Consider the following 20,781-nt stretch of genomic DNA (forward strand, 5'->3'; position numbering starts at 1 on the left):
CGGATTGACACTGTTGTACCCTCGGACTGCAGGGCAGCTTGAACTTGTTTGGATGTTAGTCGAGGTTCTTTATCCAACAGGACAGAGGTTGAGTCAACTTTAATCCATGTCAACTGGCTGCAAGTGTGATTTAGTTATTGCCAACACCTGTTAGGTGCCACAGGTAAGTTACAGGTGCTGTTAAGTACACAAATTAGAGAAGCATCACATGATTTTTCGAACAGTGCCAATACTTTTGTCCACCCTCTTTTTTATGTTTGGTGTGGAATTATATCCAATTCTTTATGTGTTTTTTCATTTAAGACAAATTAAATGAAGATAATAATACCAAAGAATTATTTGTATTTGCAATCATTTTCAGGAAGAAACTGAGTATTATCTGATTGAATTGCAGGGGTGTCAATACTTTTGGCCACAACTGTACTTCTAGCTGATGGATTGCAGAACTGTTCTACTGCATTCATTTGGATAACCCAGGTTATGACAATCCACTCACCTGACCACATGCAGTGGGTAAAATAGGTATTTGATACAATGCTGATTTTTCAAGTTTTCCCACCTATAAAGCATAGAGGAAATTTTTATCATAAGTACACTTCAACTATGAGAGACATTCTTAAAAAAAATCCCGAAAATCTCATTGTATGATTTTTAAATAATTAATTTGCATTTTATTGCATGAAATATGTATTTGATACAATAAAAAATGAGAACTTAATATACAGCACAGAAACCTTTGTTTACAATTACAGAGGTCAGATGTTTCCTGTAGTTCCTAACCAAGTTTGCAAACACTTCAGCAGGGATTTTATCTCATACTCCATACAGATCTTCTCCAGATCTTTCAGGTTTTGGGCCAACATTGAGTTTCAGCTCTCTCCAAAGACTTTCTATTGGGTTCAGGTCTGGAGACTGGCTCGGCCACTCCAGACCTTGAAATGCTTCTTATGAAGCTACTCCATAGTTGCTCTGGTTGTGTGTTTAGGGTCATTGTCATGCTGGAAGACCCAGCCATGACCCATCTTCAATGCACTTACAGAGGGAAGGAGGTTATTGGCCAAAATTTCGCATACATGACCCCATCCATCATTTCTTCAATATAGTGCACTCGTCCTGTCCCCTTTGCAAAAAAACACCCCAAAAGTATGAAATTTCCCGCACCAAGCTTCTCGATTGGGATGGTGATCTTAGGGTTATACTCATCCTTCTTCCTTCAAACATGACGAGTGGAGTTGATACCAAAAAGTTCTATTTTGCCCTCATCTGACCACATGAACTTCTCCCAAGCTTCCTTGGATCATCCAGATAGTCACTGGCGAACTTCAAATGGGCCTGGACATGTACTGGTGCGAACAGGGGGATCTTGCATGCCCTGCAGGATTTTAATCCATGTCAGCGCAGTGTGTTACTGATAATATTTAAGACTGTGGTCCCAGTTCTCTTCAGGTAATTGACCAGGTCCTCCCATGTAGTTCTGGGCTTATTCCTGACCTTTCTCAGAATCATTCTTACCCCACAAGGTGAGAGTTTGCATGGAGCCCCAGACCAAGGGAGATTAATAGTCCTCTTGTGTTTCTTCCATTTTCTAATAATGTCAACAGTTGTTGCCTTCTCACCCATCCAAGCCTTGTGCAGATGTTTCGCCCAGAGCGGGGTACTGGCAGCGTTGGATTCTGGAGGTCACGGGGATGGTGGCCATGGCCGGTGCCTGTGCTCCAGGGACAATGAAACAGGGATTAAAAATAAAAAGGAAAACAAAAATTAGAAAAAAAAAAAAGAGTTTGTGACACCAGTTGGAGTGTTTGGCTGTAATATGGCCGGCACTGCAGATGATCCCTGGGGGTTAGGTGATGATGGCAGTGCAGGTGTTTAACTCCCCTCCAACTACGGCTGGCCCCCAGGGATAGTGATAGATGTAGATGGTGCAGAGTAATAAGGCAGGAGAGAAGGAAAGTCACTTTACCATTTACTGAAGTCCAGATGCAGTTTCAGAGGGTAGAATACAACTCTCACCAGGTATGCAGTCTGCTCTGCACGATGGGATTATCTTTCTCTGTTGTGATTCAGTATAAACTACCCTGTTGCTCTAATCCCTTCTGGGACAAAGGGTTTCCTGGAGTCTGAAACTTACAGTACAGCCAAGTACTCATGGTGTTTTCTTCCCCAGGAACTTGCAGAGTAAATCCTATGTGAAGCACGTGTTTGTTCTTGCACAACCTCTCACTGATTCTCTGTTGCAAAGGAGCTCCTGGGAAAAACACTTCACTGCTGGTTATGAAAACCACACAGCATCTCAATTTACCACCCGACTCTGGAAGTCTGGATGGCCTAGGGGCTGACACCCTGATCCTTCTCAGCACTGTCCCTGGAGAGAGCAAGTGTCTCTCCTCCCTGAACATTCTCCATTTTCTTTTTACACTGTCTCCTCACAGACTAACTACACCCCTCCCCTCCCAGTTAGGGTATTTGCGCAAAACTCTAAGCTTCAGGCAGAGTAAGGGAGCGGGTAAATTGTGTGTACAGTTGTTCCCAGCAGAGAAAGCATAACTTCCATAATTTGCAATTCACATACAAAATAGTACATATGTGACCATTTTGTGGCGACACAGACACAGGGCACCACACAGGTCTACAATTTTGTTCCTGGTGTCCTGGTCGGAGTGTGATTGATTGAGTGGGTGGACAGGTGACTTTTATACAAACAGGTGCAATTAATACAGATAAAGAGTGCAGAGTAGGAGGGCTTCTTAAAGAAAAACTAACAGGTCTATGAGACAGAATTCTTGCTGGTTGGTAGGTGATCAAATACTTATTTCATGCAATAAAATGCTATTAATTATTTAAAAATAATACAATGTGATTTTCTGATTTTTATTTTTAGATTCTGTCTCTCACAGTTGAAGTGTACCTAAAAATTACAGACTTCTCCATTCTTTGTAGGTGGGAAAACGTGCAAAATCAACAGTGTATCAAATACTTAATTTCCCCACTATACCTCGGTGTGCTCTGTCAGCTTCCTAAGCTTGCTACTACCTACTCTCAGTGCTTGCCCGCCAAAAGCAGGGTGCTACTGGCTGGTGTAATTAGCCTTAGGTGCTCCGATTTCATGGAGGCTCTAATCCCTGGCCAGTCAGCGGAATGGTGAGACTGTCACTTGTACCATCTTGTATCCTTGCGGTGAATGAACTATATGCAGTTGACTGTTGGTGATCCAATAAAGTCTTACCAGAGTGTGGTACTCTCAACCTGTGTATTCTCAGTAGTGCTCCGCTCACGGGGAAGGAGTATAGGCATTCAGTGGGATGAGCCCTGGCCGTTGTGGTCTTTCTAAAGACAGCCAGGCCAGCGGACAAGAGCACCCACTGACCCTTGTGTCTCGACAAATTCTTTACATTTTAATTATTTACCAATAAAAAGTACACATTTTATTTATTTTCAACATGACAAAAATTAATTTACAAAAAAAGAGAATGCTTCCAATGTGAGGAATTTTTCTGGCTAAGGACATCATTATACACCATATATATAGTTCTATGTGAAAGAATACCATATTTAATAACAAAATTGGAAATTAGATGTTACATCAGAGAAATAGAGCATAGTTTTAACACAAAATATGTGTGATGTCAATCATACAAAATATATCCACACTTATTATGAAGCCAAACAACACCTGATTGAATACCACCATAGTATCCATTTAATAGGTGCTACAATAATTAGCAATTCAAAAATAATTTAAGTGTGCCCACTAGATCTGGGAAAGGTGAATGCTCCAAAGAACTCAAAACTAATCCATTTCCTAATTATATTAAAGATACCACAGTGAACTTACATTAGGTGCGATGTCCAATCCTCATTCCTCAAACCCCGACACGCGTTTCGTTACACACTTCCTGAGGAAGTGTGTAACAAAACATGCTTCGTGGTTTGAGGAATGAGGACTGGACATCGCAAGAAAGATAGAGATAGAGTAGAGATAGAGGAGGTAATTAGGATTTCTACATCGCATACTTGGCACTAAGTTCATGTTATGGTGGATCGTAGGTGATTAAAAATTATAATTATTTGCAATGAAATATGCATCTTTACCTATCAATATCTGTCAAATAGTTACTAGAATTCCTAAAAAAATGTTTTTTACTCTGAGACAGCAAGTAACGACCTATCCACTCGTGGTATTATAAGAGCAGATATGGCAGTGTTTTGATGTTAGCAAAGAAATAGGAACTAACACACTGAGAAGTGGCAGAAAACAAAGTACCCAAAAGGGGAAGTATTAATATTTAGCACCTTCATGTTTTCAAAATGCATCAATAGTATGCCAAAAAAAATCTAATAACTTTCCAATCATGAAGCTGCTAAATTAAAATATATCTATTTACATAATTGCCTTGTAAAGTTTTCATCTCCTGTTCTGTCCAGATGTCACCGTATCCCAGAATTCCAAGCGGAGAAAGTTCACTGACCAACCATATTGGGACACCCAAATGATGGGTGTCTCAATATGGAAACTGCTTCTGATACCAACCTATTGCGCGGTACCACCATCGCGCCACACACACACTCTATACACTGTACACACCACACGCACACACACACACTCACACACACTACCACCAGCGGAACACCATCGCACTGCGCCTGCACGAATTCTGCACAGATGCAGTGAATCATTCGGCTGAGCCCGGCGGCAGATGCGCAACGTGTCTACAGGCAGAGGAAACCGGTCACATTAAAGTGGTTTTCCCACAAACGAAAGTTCATTTTAAAAACTGTCTGTGTCTGACCGTGTATGGAGCATACCACATCTCCTGGGCAGGGGAGGAAGCAAAAGGCAATACTGACATTACAGCAGGGGATCACAGAGGATTCATTTTGTGAGGTAAAATATTTCAATGACCGTTTTTAAACAATATTTTACCTCACAAAATGTATCCTCTGAGATCTCCTGCTGTAATGTCAGTATTGTCTTTTGCTTCCTCCCCTACCCAGGAGCTGTGGTATGTTCTGTACATGGTCAGACACAGGGGTGAGAGAGACAGAGCACAAGGGGGAGACAGCTCAAATGGGACAGAACATGAGGGGAGAGCACAGGAAGGAGAGAGACAGCAGACAAGGGGGATAACACATAGGGTACACAGGTAAAAGAAGAGGGCACAGACGGAAGAAGTCAGCACATGGGGTAAGAGAGTGGACAGGTGGGTGAGCATATGGGGGGGAGATTCTCAACGCTACAAAGCCTGCTCCCATCGTGACATTACCGCCCACCTGATGCGATAGCATCAGGCCTCCATATAGTATATACAGTATATATACTTGTAAATTAAAGCATGTATCATTCAATGCAGCACAACTTACTAGCCCCAAATCTCCATATATTAGTCTATAATAATGCTGTACTGCCAAATGGTACATTTCCTATTACAGTTAGTGTCCTGGGACGGGTTATTTACTATACTAAAACATGTACAAAACATAAAGCAAACAAACATGGCAGATATGTATTATTTCTCCATATTTGGCACCACATTTGTGTCTATATTACGGCATATCCTGTCTTCAACTTTACTGTGTTTGTATGTCTTCATATATTACACACAGAAATACAGATAACATGCTTAAGTAATAGAGCTGCAAAGTAGGAATTTTACATAATTTTACAGGTTCTTTGACGTCAATGGTTGGAATACAGCTCTTAAATTATGTTCGCATACAGTTTTTTACATGGGTTTTGAAGCAGATCTGCCCCAAAATCTACATAAAAATATCAATACTTTTCCTGCTTATTTCAATGGGAATTCACTTTGCTGTTCCTGCGTTGAGGCAAGTTTTTTTACATTTTTCCGATGAGGTTTTGAGAATCTCAACACACAAAAAAAAGTCATTTTTTTTTACTGCAAATTCCTTGTGGAATACCCCTCAACTTGAGACTGCTAAATCAAAAAGCTGCAAAAATACACACGAAAAAGGCAATAAAAAAGATTTTCAAGACCATGTTGAATGCTCCTCAAAACATCAGATCTTAAAACCTCAACGACAAAAAACACCCAGGAATTTCTCTTGAACACCACGTAAAAAAAAAAAAACAACTCATTGTGAAAATACCCCATTAGAAACTCCAGTGAATCATGAAGAATGTTCAGAAATGCAGATATACAAATAGGGACAGATAAAAAAATACCAATATATGAATAACTGCGTTGACCAAATTTAGGTAGGAATATACATGCCGTGAATGTTATCCCAATGCAAATGTGGCAGGGGTCGATGTATTACAGTATTTGCAATGTGTGTAGCTGCACAAGGACAAAATGGGTAATGGGGCCAAATATCTTAAAAGTAGGTAGATGTATCCTAATATCTATTAGATTGTATGTAAGGGACTGAGTTCTTGAATATCATGGTTCACATTCTCTAGTGAATTATTAGAGAAATAATGGGGCTGCTCTAGAATACTGGAGAGACCAAAAGTAGGTCTGCACTGACTTTGTCAGCCCCTAAAATGGCAGCTACAACTAATTTAGCTTTGTCTCCTATCATACGTAGCAAGTAAGAACAACTGTGCCTACTAAAATCCTAAAGACCCCTAATATGATACCCTAATGTATACAGTATATGTAGCTGCAAGAGAAACGGCACATTATTTTCATTTTTGAAGTGCTACAGACTTATTGCAACTTACCTGGAATAACCTCAAAGACAAATTTTCCTGCATCATCTGGGCTACAGGAGACCTCGCTTACTGTGCTTCTTGCTAAAAACAATGAACCCTACAGAGGGTAAAATATTAAAGAGATTATTAAGAAGAGACAAAGAATAAGATACAATTTAGGAGAACATCAGAAAACTTGACCAGAATATTCGATCTACCTTCCAGGCACATTACTGGGTGAGTCCATCTGGCTGACAAGGCAACCTCTTCAGATGGGACCCTACAATAAAGAGATTCACCTCTCTGTAGCAATCAGCTAAAATGGAGTTAGCATCAATCCCCAAAATGTATAATGCAAAGAAGCAATCCAAATGACCAATGATGAATAACTGTGCAGCTGCAAGCTGTTATTGCTGTAGTGTTAGGGCAGATGTGCTCACACGATTTGATGAAAACATGCCCCCTGAACCTCATATGTACAGTAAGTATAGCATGTAATGAAAATCAAAATCTCACACGCAATTATCATAGGATAAATTGTATAGAAAGTCAATCAACATGAAACCCATGCCAAAATAGGAAATACATGAAGGAGAAAGGTCAACAGCGCAAAATGTTGTTCCCCTTCTGCATCTGGTTTACAAAACACAATTTCCCCTCTGACTTCTCTGAATAGCTCTGGTGGTGAAGTGGTTCCCAGATTTACAACATACCCTGTAGAAGGGGAGGGATCAGAATAGAGACCCCCCCACCTCTTCATGGGCACTGCAGTCTTATGTGCTTGTTTTTATTGTTACTATACTGTACCTTTAAAAGACTTTTGAACTACAAAAAGATATTGACTTGATCAGATGTGAACCCCTAGTAATTGTATGCAAGCATTGTACAAAAATTTACCCACCGTGAAATTTTGTCTCAGTTTTCATTTTACGGAAATATTTAGAAAATTGTATTGATGCTACACTATATGAACAAAAAGTATTTGAACACCTACACATTATACCTACAGGACATCCCATTCTAAAGCCACAGGAATTAATATGAAATTCCATTCCTTTGCATGTAAACCAGCTTCCACTCTTCTAGGTAAGGCTTTATACAAGATTTTTTAGGTTTTTGCAGGAATTTTTACCAATTCATCCAGAAGAGCATTTATGAGGTCAGACACTGATGTTGGACAGTAGGGCCAGGCTCACAATCTCAATTTTAGTTCATGCCAAAGGTGTTCAGTGAAGAAGATGCCACAGCTCTGTGTGACCAGTCATGTTCCACCACACCAAACCCACCCAACTATGCCTTTATGGACCTTAGTTTGTGCACTGGGCATAGTCATGCTGGAACAGAAAAGGGCCTTCTCCAAACTTCACCCAAGTTGGGAGCTACAATTGTCCAAAATGTTTTGTATGCTAAATGTTTTCCCTTCATTGGACATAAGAGGCCTAGGCCGACTGCTGAAAAACAACCCCATAGCATTACCCATTCTCCACCAAAATTTATAGCTGGCACAATACAGTCAAGCAGGTAACATTCTCCTGGTATTTTACAGTACAAATTTAGCCTGGTCCACCAGATGGGAACAAGTGATTTGTTACTCCATCGAACACATTTTCCACTCCTCCAAAGTATGGTCCCGGTGAGTCTTACACCATTCTATTTGACACTTAGAATTGAGCTTGGTGGTATTAGATTTGCAAGCTGTTACTCAGCCATGGAAACTCATGTCATGAAGCACAGTTTTTGTGCTGATATTAATGCTATTGTCGGTGGAAATTCTTTAGTTATGGAGTCAGCAAAGTGTGGGTGACTTTATGCACTATACACCTCAGCACTCTGACTCCACTCCATATCTTTATGTGATCTCCAGTTCAAGGCTGAGAAGTTGTGCTTCCCAAAACATTTTCACTTTTCAATAATGTCTCTCACAGTTGATTGAGAATATTTAGGAGGGAAGAAATTTAATGAAATGGCTTTTTGTAATCCTATTATAGAACCATGTTGATGTCAGTGAGATCTTTGGATCAAGCCATTCCATCACATATCTGACAAGGTAAACTGAGCTAGGGACTGAATGTTATACACCTGTTGTAATCAGACTGAATGAAAAGTCTGAAATCAATGATTAAGAGGGGTGTCTCAATGCTTTTGCCCATACAATGAATAGGTTATGGGTCTTGGGTCTTTGCTGTCTATGTGCTTGAGTATGTACATGAAAGCAATGACATACTAGGATAGATAGATAGATAGATAGATAGATAGATAGATAGATAGATAGATAGATAGATGTCACTCTTACCTGTTGTTTGCTGTCATCTTCATCTTTGTAAAAGCAGAGATATTCTCCCTTCAGTATGAAGTATTTTTGTTGCCAGTTCTTCACAAAGGATTTTTGTTGTTTCTTCAACCAGCCGCTTTTCACTGGCTTCGCCAAAGAGTTGTGTAACCGTGCAGAAGGAACAGCATGATCACTCGTCATCATACTGACTGATCGCACTGTAGGAAAAGATTATTAAATACTTGGTGACCAATATAGTGGAATTGTGCTTTTAAGTATTTTTTTTTAGAAGTTGTAAAGCATATGCAATATCAGAGTCCTGTCACCATGTTGCAGCTAACAGAGTCTATGATATCTCAGGAACTTTGGTCGAAATGATATCTGGCTTCTGGCTTAAGAATCTTTAAGGAAGTGGCCAAAAAGCAGGTTTCAAAATATACTTCCTTTAGTGCGTAGGAGTGTTTTTTTTTACTAAGTTTAAGGGCAGAAAAAAATAAGTCCACTCTTCATGAGTGTGTGCAATAACATTTCAGATCTTACACTGCGGCATGTAATGACAGTCATGTTTACTTGCATAAACATGTTTTCCCCCAAACTGTGGAAATTGCTTAACATATTTTTATAAATAGATCTGTGAGCAAACATTTACAAAGAATTAAACAACCAAATACATTTTCTTTATAACTGACAAGTCCATTCAATGAAAAAAGTTTTATGAAAGCTAGGGCCCTTTTATTGTATATATTGAATTAAAGTTGGTGTAACCCAAAGATCTTGGTGGGACTGGCTAAACATCTAATTTTTATGGAAGCATTAAAACTTTGACCCCCAAGAGATTATGTCAGAAGAGATAAGAATTGAGTGGTTTCAATTCCACAGCCCAATCATTTGGTATTTCAGACAGAAAAGCTCTCCAACCATAGAGAACATATGACTGCTCGACCAAGTGGAGCCTTCTTGTCTATCGGGTGGTCGGAAAAGATAACGGTTGGATGAACAAGCGTTCCATCAACGGTAGAGATGATCAAATCTTTTAAAATTATAATTTGCCAGTTCTGACAATTGTTTTAAAAAAAAAATTTGATTTGCATCTAATCAATTTGCCATGAAACGCATTACTGCCAAGCCCTCCAATTGCCCTAAAAAGAGATGAATAACTCTTTGAGGTCTCTTAGAACAATTTTTAAATATAAAAAAGGTCCAAAAATTATCCCATATTGTTATCTGTGATCAGGCAGGCCAGTCTTTGTGAAAACTGATTAAAATGGACGGTGTCGCTCTCAGAGGTGACATCATGCTGTGTCTGAGACAAGTAATGTGCCATACATTCCATAATACCCTCTTCTTTCTCTCCACTAATACACCAGAAGCAAGCAGGCCAATTGTGACCTGCATTTGGTAGTATCACTGTCTAAATGGCTAGTGCCACTGGTGGTGGTTCAGCTCCTGCAAGCAGCTCCCATTTTCTTAGCCATGGTATGGGTTTTTTCGTTCTTTTACACTACCCGTCTATTGCCATTGCCACAGTTTTTCTACCATACATTTTGTACAACACTACAATTAATTTTTGATGATCTTTTCAACCCTAAGTACTCAACAATTACATAACAAGAAATGCTAAATAGTTAGGTACATGTACGGAAATGTGATACCGTAAAAGCTGTGTCATGTATGGTTGTCAAATTGGACTGTTAAAACAGGTGTACAAAAACACAGATTTACAATTAACGCAAGGGTACCAAGAACAGCGTCCTCATTACAGGGTAAGTGGCCCAATTATGGATCATTACAAAACAATAGTCAATCTAACGCAGGGCCTGACCAGTTACTTCAGGACTTTGCAGTAGCAATTCAGCATTATGAAGCTGCCCAGAACCAAGCCATTGCAGCATTGATGACAATTTCAGAACCTAAGGTGAATTTGTCAGATTTCTCATTCATGTATGTCCCTGGCCATCCTCCTTGATCTGTAACTGAGTGAACACAGACTATCTGAGGAGCTCATGCAAACCGAGATGACTCAGCACCTTCAATAACAAGCGGCTAAGTGGCAAAAGCTTGATTTTGGTAGCAACTGTGGAGAGTTTAGATGCCAGATGTATGCCTGCCCAAGAAAACTGTTGCCAGAAATGCGTCAGCTCCTAAATGGGTCTGGGGATTCCGATGTAGGCACACAGATACTTTTGACCTGGTGACAGGTCCTCTTTAAGGCTTTAATTGATTCTGCTGCAAATTTTGTATATGCCAAAAATGGCTAAAAAGCTTGGCTTACCTTTGCGAAAATTATGTTTTCCTATGAAAATTACTGCTATTGATAATACACTTCTTACTCAGGGTGTGGTGATATATATCATTGAGACAGAGTACTTGCTTATTTGTACTATACATCTTGAATCTATTTTGTTTTTTTGTTCTTAAAAAACTGTCTGTAGCAGTCTTGAGCATGCCTTGGTTACAAAATCATAACCCAAGTACTGACTGGCACCATTGTACTGTGGAGCCATGGGTGTTAGAAAAAAATGTATGCCTTTATGTGTGACCTTGTCTACTCTAATCAAAGAATCTAAAAGATACCTGTAAGAAGATGAGCCGAGACAGAGTCAGCGGTTTCCATTTCCCTTTGAGGCTGGAACTATCGGGACTGTCACCACTGTTGCCGGGGGAGGGTTCTTCTGGCAGGGGAGGACCTTCACGCTGGAAAGCAGAGGGCATGCGGCATAGAAAAGGGACTGAGTGCAGGAATGGGTCAGACTTGGCGGGAAAGAGACAGGAGAACAAGGAGAAGGTTGACTCCCTCCCCGCTGCTCCGACTGCTAACTCCACATCATTCATCCCCCAGCGTAATTACTCTAGAATTGACTGTTACGACCAAGCTGTATTCTGACCCTGCCTTTTTGGACGGCTCTTTCCCACCTGCAGTTGCAGATAAGCTTACTTGCTCTATTCTTAGAGACTGCTCCAGAGGACCGCCAGCTGGCGCGGTCTGCGAGCGTGCCCATGGTTCGTGTTCGGCACCATCCCTGAGGAATCTACACAAAGGACTGTTTCTTCATTCCAGCGCACTCAAGCCAAGCGGGACCGGATACATCAGCACCTTCCGGAGACAGTGCTTCTCGTTCCTCCGTAACAGAGCCAGAGACATTGTCCACGATTTGCAACACCGTCGGGAGATATTCCAGCCTTTTCCCTACAAGAACTGCAAGCGATAAGTTACTTTTTTTGTATACCTTTTTCTTGAGCATTGTATTTGTGTGCAATTCCCGTTGTTGTCGTTACTAATCTTGCCTTCCTGCGTGGAGTATTCCTTGTTTAATTACCTGTTCAGTAAATACTGTTAACCCCTTCTCTGCCTCTGGCTCTTCACTGCATCCAACAAACCTCTCTCCTTTACATAGCCCCACATAGAATGTATGTTTGTCCCATTGATCTGGTACCAAACTCCCATCTCACAAGAGTAAAATATATAATCTTTCGGGTCCGGAATGTCAGGCCATGGAAAACTATATACCAGACAGTCTGCAAAAGGTTTCATCAGACTATCCACAGCACCAGTTGGGGTAGGATTCTTTTCTGTTGGTAAAAAAGTTGTTGGTCTGAGACCATGTATTGACTGTCCAGAAGTTTAGAAAATTACTGTAAAAAATCAGTATCCTCTGCCACTCATCCCTGATCTCTATAACTAACTGTTCATGGCATTTAGTTCACCAAACTTGATCTTTTGGGTGCATATAACTTAAACTGTATAAAGGAATGGACAAAGTGAAAGACAGCATTTACTACCCCAAAGGGTCACTATGAGTATCTGGTTATGCCTTTTGGTTTTTCTGTTTTAAGAAGTAAACTTCTAAGGGTATATCTTGTCTACCAAAAGTTTCCATATGGATCCCTAAAATATGTGAAAGCTGTGTAGCACTTTCTTGGTTTCACTACTTACTATTGCAAGTTTGTTAGAAATTTTTTCAAGACAGTCAAACCTTTGACTGATTTAACTAAGAATGGAGCTGATATTATTAACTAGAGACCTGAGGTAGTCTGTGCCTTCACTGTGTAAAAAGAACATTTCTCGTCTGACCATGGTCCAGCCTGACCTAAAAAATCCTTTTATAGTGGAATTGGATGCATCTGAGGTCGGAGTTGGAGTGGTGTTATCACGTACTTAACTCCATGCGTGTACCTTCTTTTCACAAAATGCAGAGATGAGTTATTACATCGATAAACGTGAATTGTTGGCAATCAAGTGAGCCTCTGAGGAATTGTCCACTTCCTTAAAGGTGCAAAAAATATAATCACTGTTACCACGGATCACAAAAGTCTTACTTATGTAAAATCAGCCAAGAGACTAAACCCTAGTAAGTAAGCCAGATCGACTTTAATCTTTTCTAATTTTGATATTGAAGTTATGTATGTAGACTAATAATAAAAATATTAAAGATGATGCTCTCTCCCAAAGTTTCTGTGCTTTTCAGTCCAATGACTCCAAAAAAGTCCCCATTCTATCTGAAGGTATAGCTGCGCCTTCTGTCTCTCTAAAGTTTGTTGAGGAAATGCATAGATCTCAAATATTAGCTACTCACCTTACTCCTATCCCAAAATTACATGCCTCCCTAGTTGTTTGCAATTTCTTCAGGAGACCCATGGTACAGTGCTCACAGGTCACCCTGTGATTATCAATACTATCAGACTGGTAACTAGAATTGTTGGTGACCAATTACTGTTCGAGATCGCAGAGAATATGTTAAAGAATGTGAAAACTGTATATGCCGAAGCACCCTGCACCTGTCCTTCCGGACCTCTCCAGCCTTCACACACTCCTAATGTTCCTTGGACACCTTTTACCATGGAACTTTATGACTGAAATGTCATCCTCTAAATGGAAGACTGTTATCAGGGTGGTGGTGGAAAAATTCACAAAAGTGTCATTTTGTTCCTCTAGCTGGGTTTCCTAATTCTGAAATCTTAAATAAGATGTTCATTAAATACATGGTAGGTTTGCATGGTATTCTGAAGAATATAGTTTTTTGAGCTGGGGACTCAGTTTGTTTCTAAATTTTAAAGGGCATTCTGTAATAAGATCAATTAATAATTTTCCATTTCATCTGTTTATCACCCTAAAGGCCCCGTCACACTAAGCGAGATCGCTAGCGATATCGCTTAAGCGACACCGATTTTGTGACGCAGCAGCGATATTGCTAGTGATATCGCTATGTGTGATACTTACCTCCGACCGGCTCCCCCGCTGTCTATCGCTGATCGCGCGAGAACGTCCTGGGCCGTTTCTCATCGGCCGCTTTCTGCTGGGCTTCCTGCTGGCGCCGATGAGCGACGCGTGGACGCGGGAGGGAGGGTGTCTTCATCGCTGCATCTGACAGGTAAGTAACGACCGCCGACCGCTGCTGCATCGCTGTGAGATCTGCCTGTGTGGCAGCTCACTAGCGACCATTTAGCGATGCACCAGCGATCCTGACTGGGTCGTATCGTTGTCGGGATCGCTGGTGCATCACTAAATGTGACGGTACCCTTAGGCCAATGGTCAGATGGAACATGTCAATCAGATACTCAAGCAATTTCTTTAATCTGATTGAGAGTAATACCTGCCTTTAGCGGAATATGCCATCAGTATCAAGATTCCATTAGGAACTCTTCTTTTCTGTAATCTTTAGGCATCATGCTTGCTTTGATTCTTTTTCGGTTTATGAATTAGATAGTCCAGAGGCTGTCAAATCGTAGAAAAATTGAATCTCATCTGGTCTGAGATCACAGAAAATCTTAGGAGTCAGGAAAGATAGACCTCTTCTGCTAATAAAAGACGCAAAGATTTGTACTGTTCAGAGGGCATGCAATAGACCAAGCAATGGCACAAAATAGGATAAGTACGTTTTGACAAAGAAGTAAAGAATGTTGGAAAGGAGAAGCTCACCTCAGATAGTTGTGCAAAGTAGGCCAAACAGCATTGAACGTATAAATAGAAGTAGAAGCTGCCACTGTCATCAATCTTCAACTCAGTATGCCAAAATCCACGTGAAGTGTAGAAATTGAAAGCAAGGAGAGATGTGAAAGGAGAACTCACAAAATCAACAATAGTTGTGGAGCAAAAATATCAATTGACAATGCAGAAGATGACTATTAGATGTTTATATGTAGTCATCACAAGCAACGTGTTTCAAAAAATATAGGCCTCTTCATCTAGTACACAAAATTAGGCATGGGTAGGTTAAGTAGTGTAAAAATTTGTACTAAATGGCTAATAGAAATGACCCCTGAAACAGAAGGCATAAGAATGCTTTATTAAAATAACATGGTTATGACGCAGAAGAAAATATATTTACAAAATGTAAGTACAAATGATAGTGTGAGATGTACCGTGTGTGTCACCATGACATTCTTATGTCATCTGTTTCAGGGGGTATTTCTACTAGCCCTTTGGCACCTTGTTATTTAAACTACCCATGACTGGTTTTGTATACTGAGTCTTTGGAACATGATGAAGAGGCCTATGTACCTTGAAATGTTTTCTTTCTTTCCTGTCCTGGACTTTATAGAATTCTGATAACACATCCCTCCTTGCTTTAAATTTGATGTTAGGGACAAGTTGTGGTTATCAAGTAACATTATTAAACTTAAAGGAGTATTCCAAGTTTAAAAATTATCCCCTATCCATGGGAAAGAGAATAACTTCCCAATTCCTGTGGTATGACCACTGTTACCCACAACGATCTCTCTACCCCCCTGTCCTGCCCATATCATTAAATTATTCAGTTTTCATGAGATTGGACAGTTAGTTGGAAGAGAGAATATCTAAGGGAAGTGAAGGTAAGCGGTCGTTGAGTGGGGACACCATTTTGCATACAAGCTAGGGTGCCAACCTTCGCGGCAAGGCAGGGACATCTGATTAGGGATACCGGAGGGAGTGTAATGATTAGTCCAGCCCCGATTGGTTTTCCCCTAAATGATTCAATGTGCTTTTATTGGTTATCTGACAAATAATTTTGGATGGCTGTAATTGGCTATGCTGATGGTGTTAAGGCGATATGTTTCATAGGATTGTTGGATATTCCCTGATATTTATGATCATATCTTTGGAAACCTCACTATCACCTATAATATAGACTATAACACCCCCTACCCTTCACATCCCTTCCTACCCTCTCAAGGCTAAACCTTGCTGTCTGACTATCCTTTGTGAGTTATACATCTGTCCAAGGGATTAATTGGGGCGTTGGCTGTCTTTTGAAACGGTTCTCAAATTGATGCATTGGGTGTAAAGCTAGTGAATCCTAGGGAGCATCCAGGGTGCACCAATTGCGTTCAAAGTAGGATGCCAACCTCCTCAGTAAGGCAGGAGTGAATATAGGATGCATTCGGGTGACTAAGGCATATTTATCGTGGTTAACTTGTTAGCATTACCATTATTTGTACTGTTAATTAAACTTTTCTTTCTTTTTGCCTGGTAGGGCACAAAACATGTCTGTCTGCTTTTTGTTTGCTTTAAATTATTTAATTTAATGATACATTTTAAAGGGATTAGTTAAATTCATAGCAATCGGGAAATTATACCCCATCGCATGGATTGAGGATAGTTTTCAAACTTGAGAATGCCCCCTTAAGGTTTCCTTTGCTAAGCTAGAACCCAAGTTCATTGGTCCATATGAAGTAACTTTGATAATCAATCCAGTAACCTTTCATTTACAACTTTCCTCTTTATTAAAGATGCCCATTGTTTTTCAAAAGTCCCTGCTCCTAACTAGAGATGAGCGAACATCGTCGGCTCTCTCCCTATTCAGCAAGCTATAGCGCTTACTGAAGAAGCTGCATCAGGAACGCAGATACCTGGAGCGCTCCTGCTGATCGGCGCCGCAGCGGCATCATGGCTGTGTAACCGTCACAACACTGCATGGAGAGTCTGTGTGTTGCAACTGTCACACAGCCGCGACATAAGCAGCTGCGGTGCCAAACAGCTGATCAGCCGGAGCGCTCCAGGTATCCAGATTCCTGATGCAACTTCTTCGGTAAGCGCTATAGCTTGCCGAATAAGGAGGGAGACAACAATGTTCGCTCATCTCTATTCATAACTACTGTTAGCCTATAAATTGTGTTAATAACCCTTCTTCTGCTGCCTGTCCATGGAAGACCTATTCAGAGCTGCCAAGCTAGCACGAACAGCATAATGGTGGCCAATATCAGATTTACCTATAGTGCTTATTAATACTGTGAGCAAAAAATGTTTACATGCTATTTTCAGCAGCGCTATACTTTTGCGAATAGCTAAGAATCACATGTGGAGGACTCCCTCTTTATGATGTCCCCTTACTTTTTTCAGGGAAAATTAATAGTTAATCAGTGGGACAACTGGGTCTCTTTCTTGACATTGGTGCCAATGCCCACACATCAGTAACCAGTGAATATTGCCATCCTCCTTCCCTCTCGGCTATGTACTACGGTAATTAGAATTTGAGATTTGCATATTCAGTTCATTTAAAATGTCTTTAGTAGGCTAACAGCATATTGCATCTAGAAGCTAAAATACATAAATTAAAAGCCCTGCTGATGCAGCACAAAGATCTCTCATGTGGGAGAGAAACTACATTATTATCAAGGTGTGAATTATTAGGCAGCTTGTTTTTCTCAGGAAAAATGAGCCTATAATAGATTTTACCTGACTCGGAAAAGTAAACAATGATTACAGTCTTACAGAGGGATGCAGAAACTCTTGAAATTCCTAAGGCTAGGTTCACATTAGCTTTAGAGTCCGCAGCGTATCATCCACATGCAAAAACGCATGCAAAATGCATATTTACACAGCGTTTTTTATCCGCATTATCTTACGCATTACAGAAAAAAAACACTGCGTGTGCATGCGTTTGTATGTGCTTTGCATGCATTCGATATTTCCAATGCTTTTCCAGTAGTTTTTTTGACACCAGACACCCAATGGGCGTGCCTCATGGGATTTCTTTTTCTCTCTCTCTCTCTATAGACACTGTACAGATGAAATCCTCGTCTTTTGCTGCTATATCCAGCTTCAAGAAGGACCTTAGCGTAGAGAGAGCTTCCTTCTTCATCTTGATTTGTCATTGAAGTTGGCTCTTGCCTTTGCTTTTGCTTGTAAAGAAGAAAGAAGAGAAAGAGGGAGAAGACGCCGTCATCGCTATTGGCAACACCCCCATCTTAGAAGTCTGAGAGAGCCGTGGAGCCTACCACTCCTTGTACACTGAGCTGCGTGAAAACCCGGAGAAGTTTTTCGAGTACATGAGAATGTCAGGACAGAGCTTCAACGACTTGCTGCTACGTGTCCGAGGATCCATCACCTGGCAGGACACACAGCTACATCGAGCAATTCCTGTTGAGGAAAGTCTGCTGGTGATCCTGAGGTACGTAATTTTGAAAAACAAATACATGTTATTATTGTTATAAAAGTCATGTACTTATTTTTTTTCCCATTTTCTGTTCGCAGATTCCTGGCTACCAGAGAGACCTTATCTCTACATTTTCAGTTCCTGATTGGAGTGTCCACACTTCCTGGGATTGTTGTAGACACCTGCCTTGCTTTATGTGACGTTTTACGTGAGGAATTCCTCCCCCAACCCACAACTGAACTTTGGCTGGAAAATGCTGCAAAATTCCAGGACATTTGTAATTTTCCTAACTGTTTGGGGGCTGTGGACGGCAAACATTCAGATTAGGAAACCTGCTGGAAGTGGATCCAAGTATTTCAATACAAAAAAAAGATTGTTCTATTGTTCTCACGGCGATTGCAGATGCTGTCAATTTGTCGCCGTGGACGTTGGCTCACAGACTTTCAAAAACTCTGACATGGGTCAACGTTTGTATGGGAATAATTTAAATTTTCCACAGCCACGACCTCTTACGAACACTGATGGACCGCCAATGTCATATTTTTGTGGTTGGGGGATGAGGTGTTTCAAATGTGTGCCAACCTCATAAAACCATACTCAAGTCGGGACTTGAATCACATCAAAAGGATTTATAACTACCGACAGGCAAGGGCACGAAGAACTGTGGAGTGTTCCTTTGGATTGCTGGTATCTAAATGGCACATTTTGGGAACAGCCATCAATCTAAAAATTGAGACAATTGATGAGGTTGTGAAAGCGAGTGTTGTTCTGCACAATTACATCCTGGTGAAAGAGCGACAACAATTTGAACATGACAAACCTGTTCATACCACATTGCAGGATTACCAAGATCACCCTCTGAGGACTACAGTGGAAGTTACCCAAATGAGGGAGAAATTTGCTGCCTACTTTGTTTCGGATATTGGACATGTGGCATGGCAAGACAAAATGGTTTAAGACGCGAAGTTAAATGGACCTGTAATGTTGTGTTCCTGTAATGTTATGTACCTGTAATGTTTGCTGACTTTAATACTAACACCTTGACTGTAACTTTAATAATAAACACCTTTACTGTAACACCCATTAATACTTCACTCAGCAATACACATGGTTAAATAAAAAGATAAGAAACAGGTATCGTGAACCAAAAGAATTTTTAATAACAAACATAGCAAGAGGAAATTTGACAAATCAATAATAAAAAAGGGCTTTACTTTTGGGATCTGGGGGGTGTTGGGCTGTGATGGTAACCTAGGAGTGGTTGGGGAAGTTGTTACAAGGGAAGTGGCAGTCAATTGGAGGATTGTTCATTCTGAAGTACGCATGCATATCGAATGCATGTGTAAGCATGTCCTTGCGTACCAATGCGTTCCCATAGACCAGGGGTCCTCAAACTACGGGCCGCATGCGGCCCTCCAAAGACTTTTACCCGGCCCCCCGCCAGGCCGACTTTGAGCTCTTGAACTGCACTGCAGTTCAGTGCCGGCGGGCCGTGTAATTGCGGGCGGGACGAGGCGCCGAGGAAAGGCGTTGCGCAGCCCTCCCGCAGCACAGTGACGACGTGATTGTCATCACGCCGCCTGCGCCGCCTGATGATGTCACGCCGCCTGGGCCTGTGCCGGAAGAAAACGGAGACGAGCGGGCGCCTCTTCAGAGCAGCGCGGGGACATAGGTGAGTACTTTTTTTTTTTTTTTATTGGGGTCATTTTCCTGCCTAGAGGGGACCTGTGCTACCTATTGGGGACATTTTTCTGCCTAGTGGGGACATTTTCCTGCCTAGTGGGGACCTGTGCTACCTATTGGGGATATTTTCCTGCCTAGTGGGGGCATTTTCCTGCCTAGTGGGGACCTGTGCTACCTATTGGGGACATTTTTCTGCCTAGTGGGGACCTGTGCTACCTATTGGGGATATTTTCCTGCCTAGTGGGGATCTATGCTACCTATTGGGGATATTTTCCTGCCTAGTGGGGACATTTTCCTGCCTAGTGGGGACATTTTTCTGCCTAGTGGGGACATTTTCCTGCCTAGTGGGGACCTGTGCTACCTATTGGGGATATTTTCCTGCCTAGTGGGGATCTGTGCTACCTATTGGGGATATTTTCCTGCCTAGTGGGGACATTTTCCTGCCTAGTGGGGATCTGTGCTACCTATTGGGGATATTTTGCTGCCTAGTGGGGGCATTTTCCTGCCTAGTGGGGACCTGTGCTACCTATTGGGGATATTTTCCTGCCTAGTGGGGACCTGTGCTACCTATTGGGGATATTTTCCTGCCTAGTGGGGACATTTTCCTGCCTAGTGGGGATCTGTGCTACCTATTGGGGATATTTTCCTGCCTAGTGGGGACATTTTCCTGCCTAGTGGGGATCTGTGCTACCTATTGGGGATATTTTCCTGCCTAGTGGGGATCTGTGCTACCTATTGGGGATATTTTCCTGCCTAGTGGGGACATTTTCCTGCCTAGTGGGGACATTTTTCTGCCTAGTGGGGGCATTTTCCTGCCT

The 20,781-nt window shown here is 41.3% G+C and overlaps 1 protein-coding gene across 3 annotated transcripts in view; it reads right to left on the reverse strand.

Moving 5' to 3' along the window:
- ARHGAP25 (Rho GTPase activating protein 25) overlaps positions 1-20,781 on the reverse strand; it is a 159,454-nt gene that overhangs the window by 71,887 nt on the left and 66,786 nt on the right. For all 3 annotated transcript variants that reach the window (XM_073569125.1, XM_073569124.1, XM_073569126.1), the window contains 2 exons: positions 8,949-9,145; positions 6,686-6,773 (listed from right to left, as the gene is read on the reverse strand). In XM_073569125.1, coding sequence (XP_073425226.1) covers positions 6,686-6,773; positions 8,949-9,145 — 285 coding nt within the window. The remainder of the gene's footprint in view (positions 1-6,685; positions 6,774-8,948; positions 9,146-20,781) is intronic.

The sequence above is a fragment of the Dendrobates tinctorius genome, unplaced genomic scaffold (assembly GCF_039654945.1).
Source record: "Dendrobates tinctorius isolate UK_male_01 unplaced genomic scaffold, ASM3965494v1 ptg000022l, whole genome shotgun sequence".
Taxonomy (NCBI): Eukaryota; Metazoa; Chordata; class Amphibia; order Anura; family Dendrobatidae; genus Dendrobates; species Dendrobates tinctorius.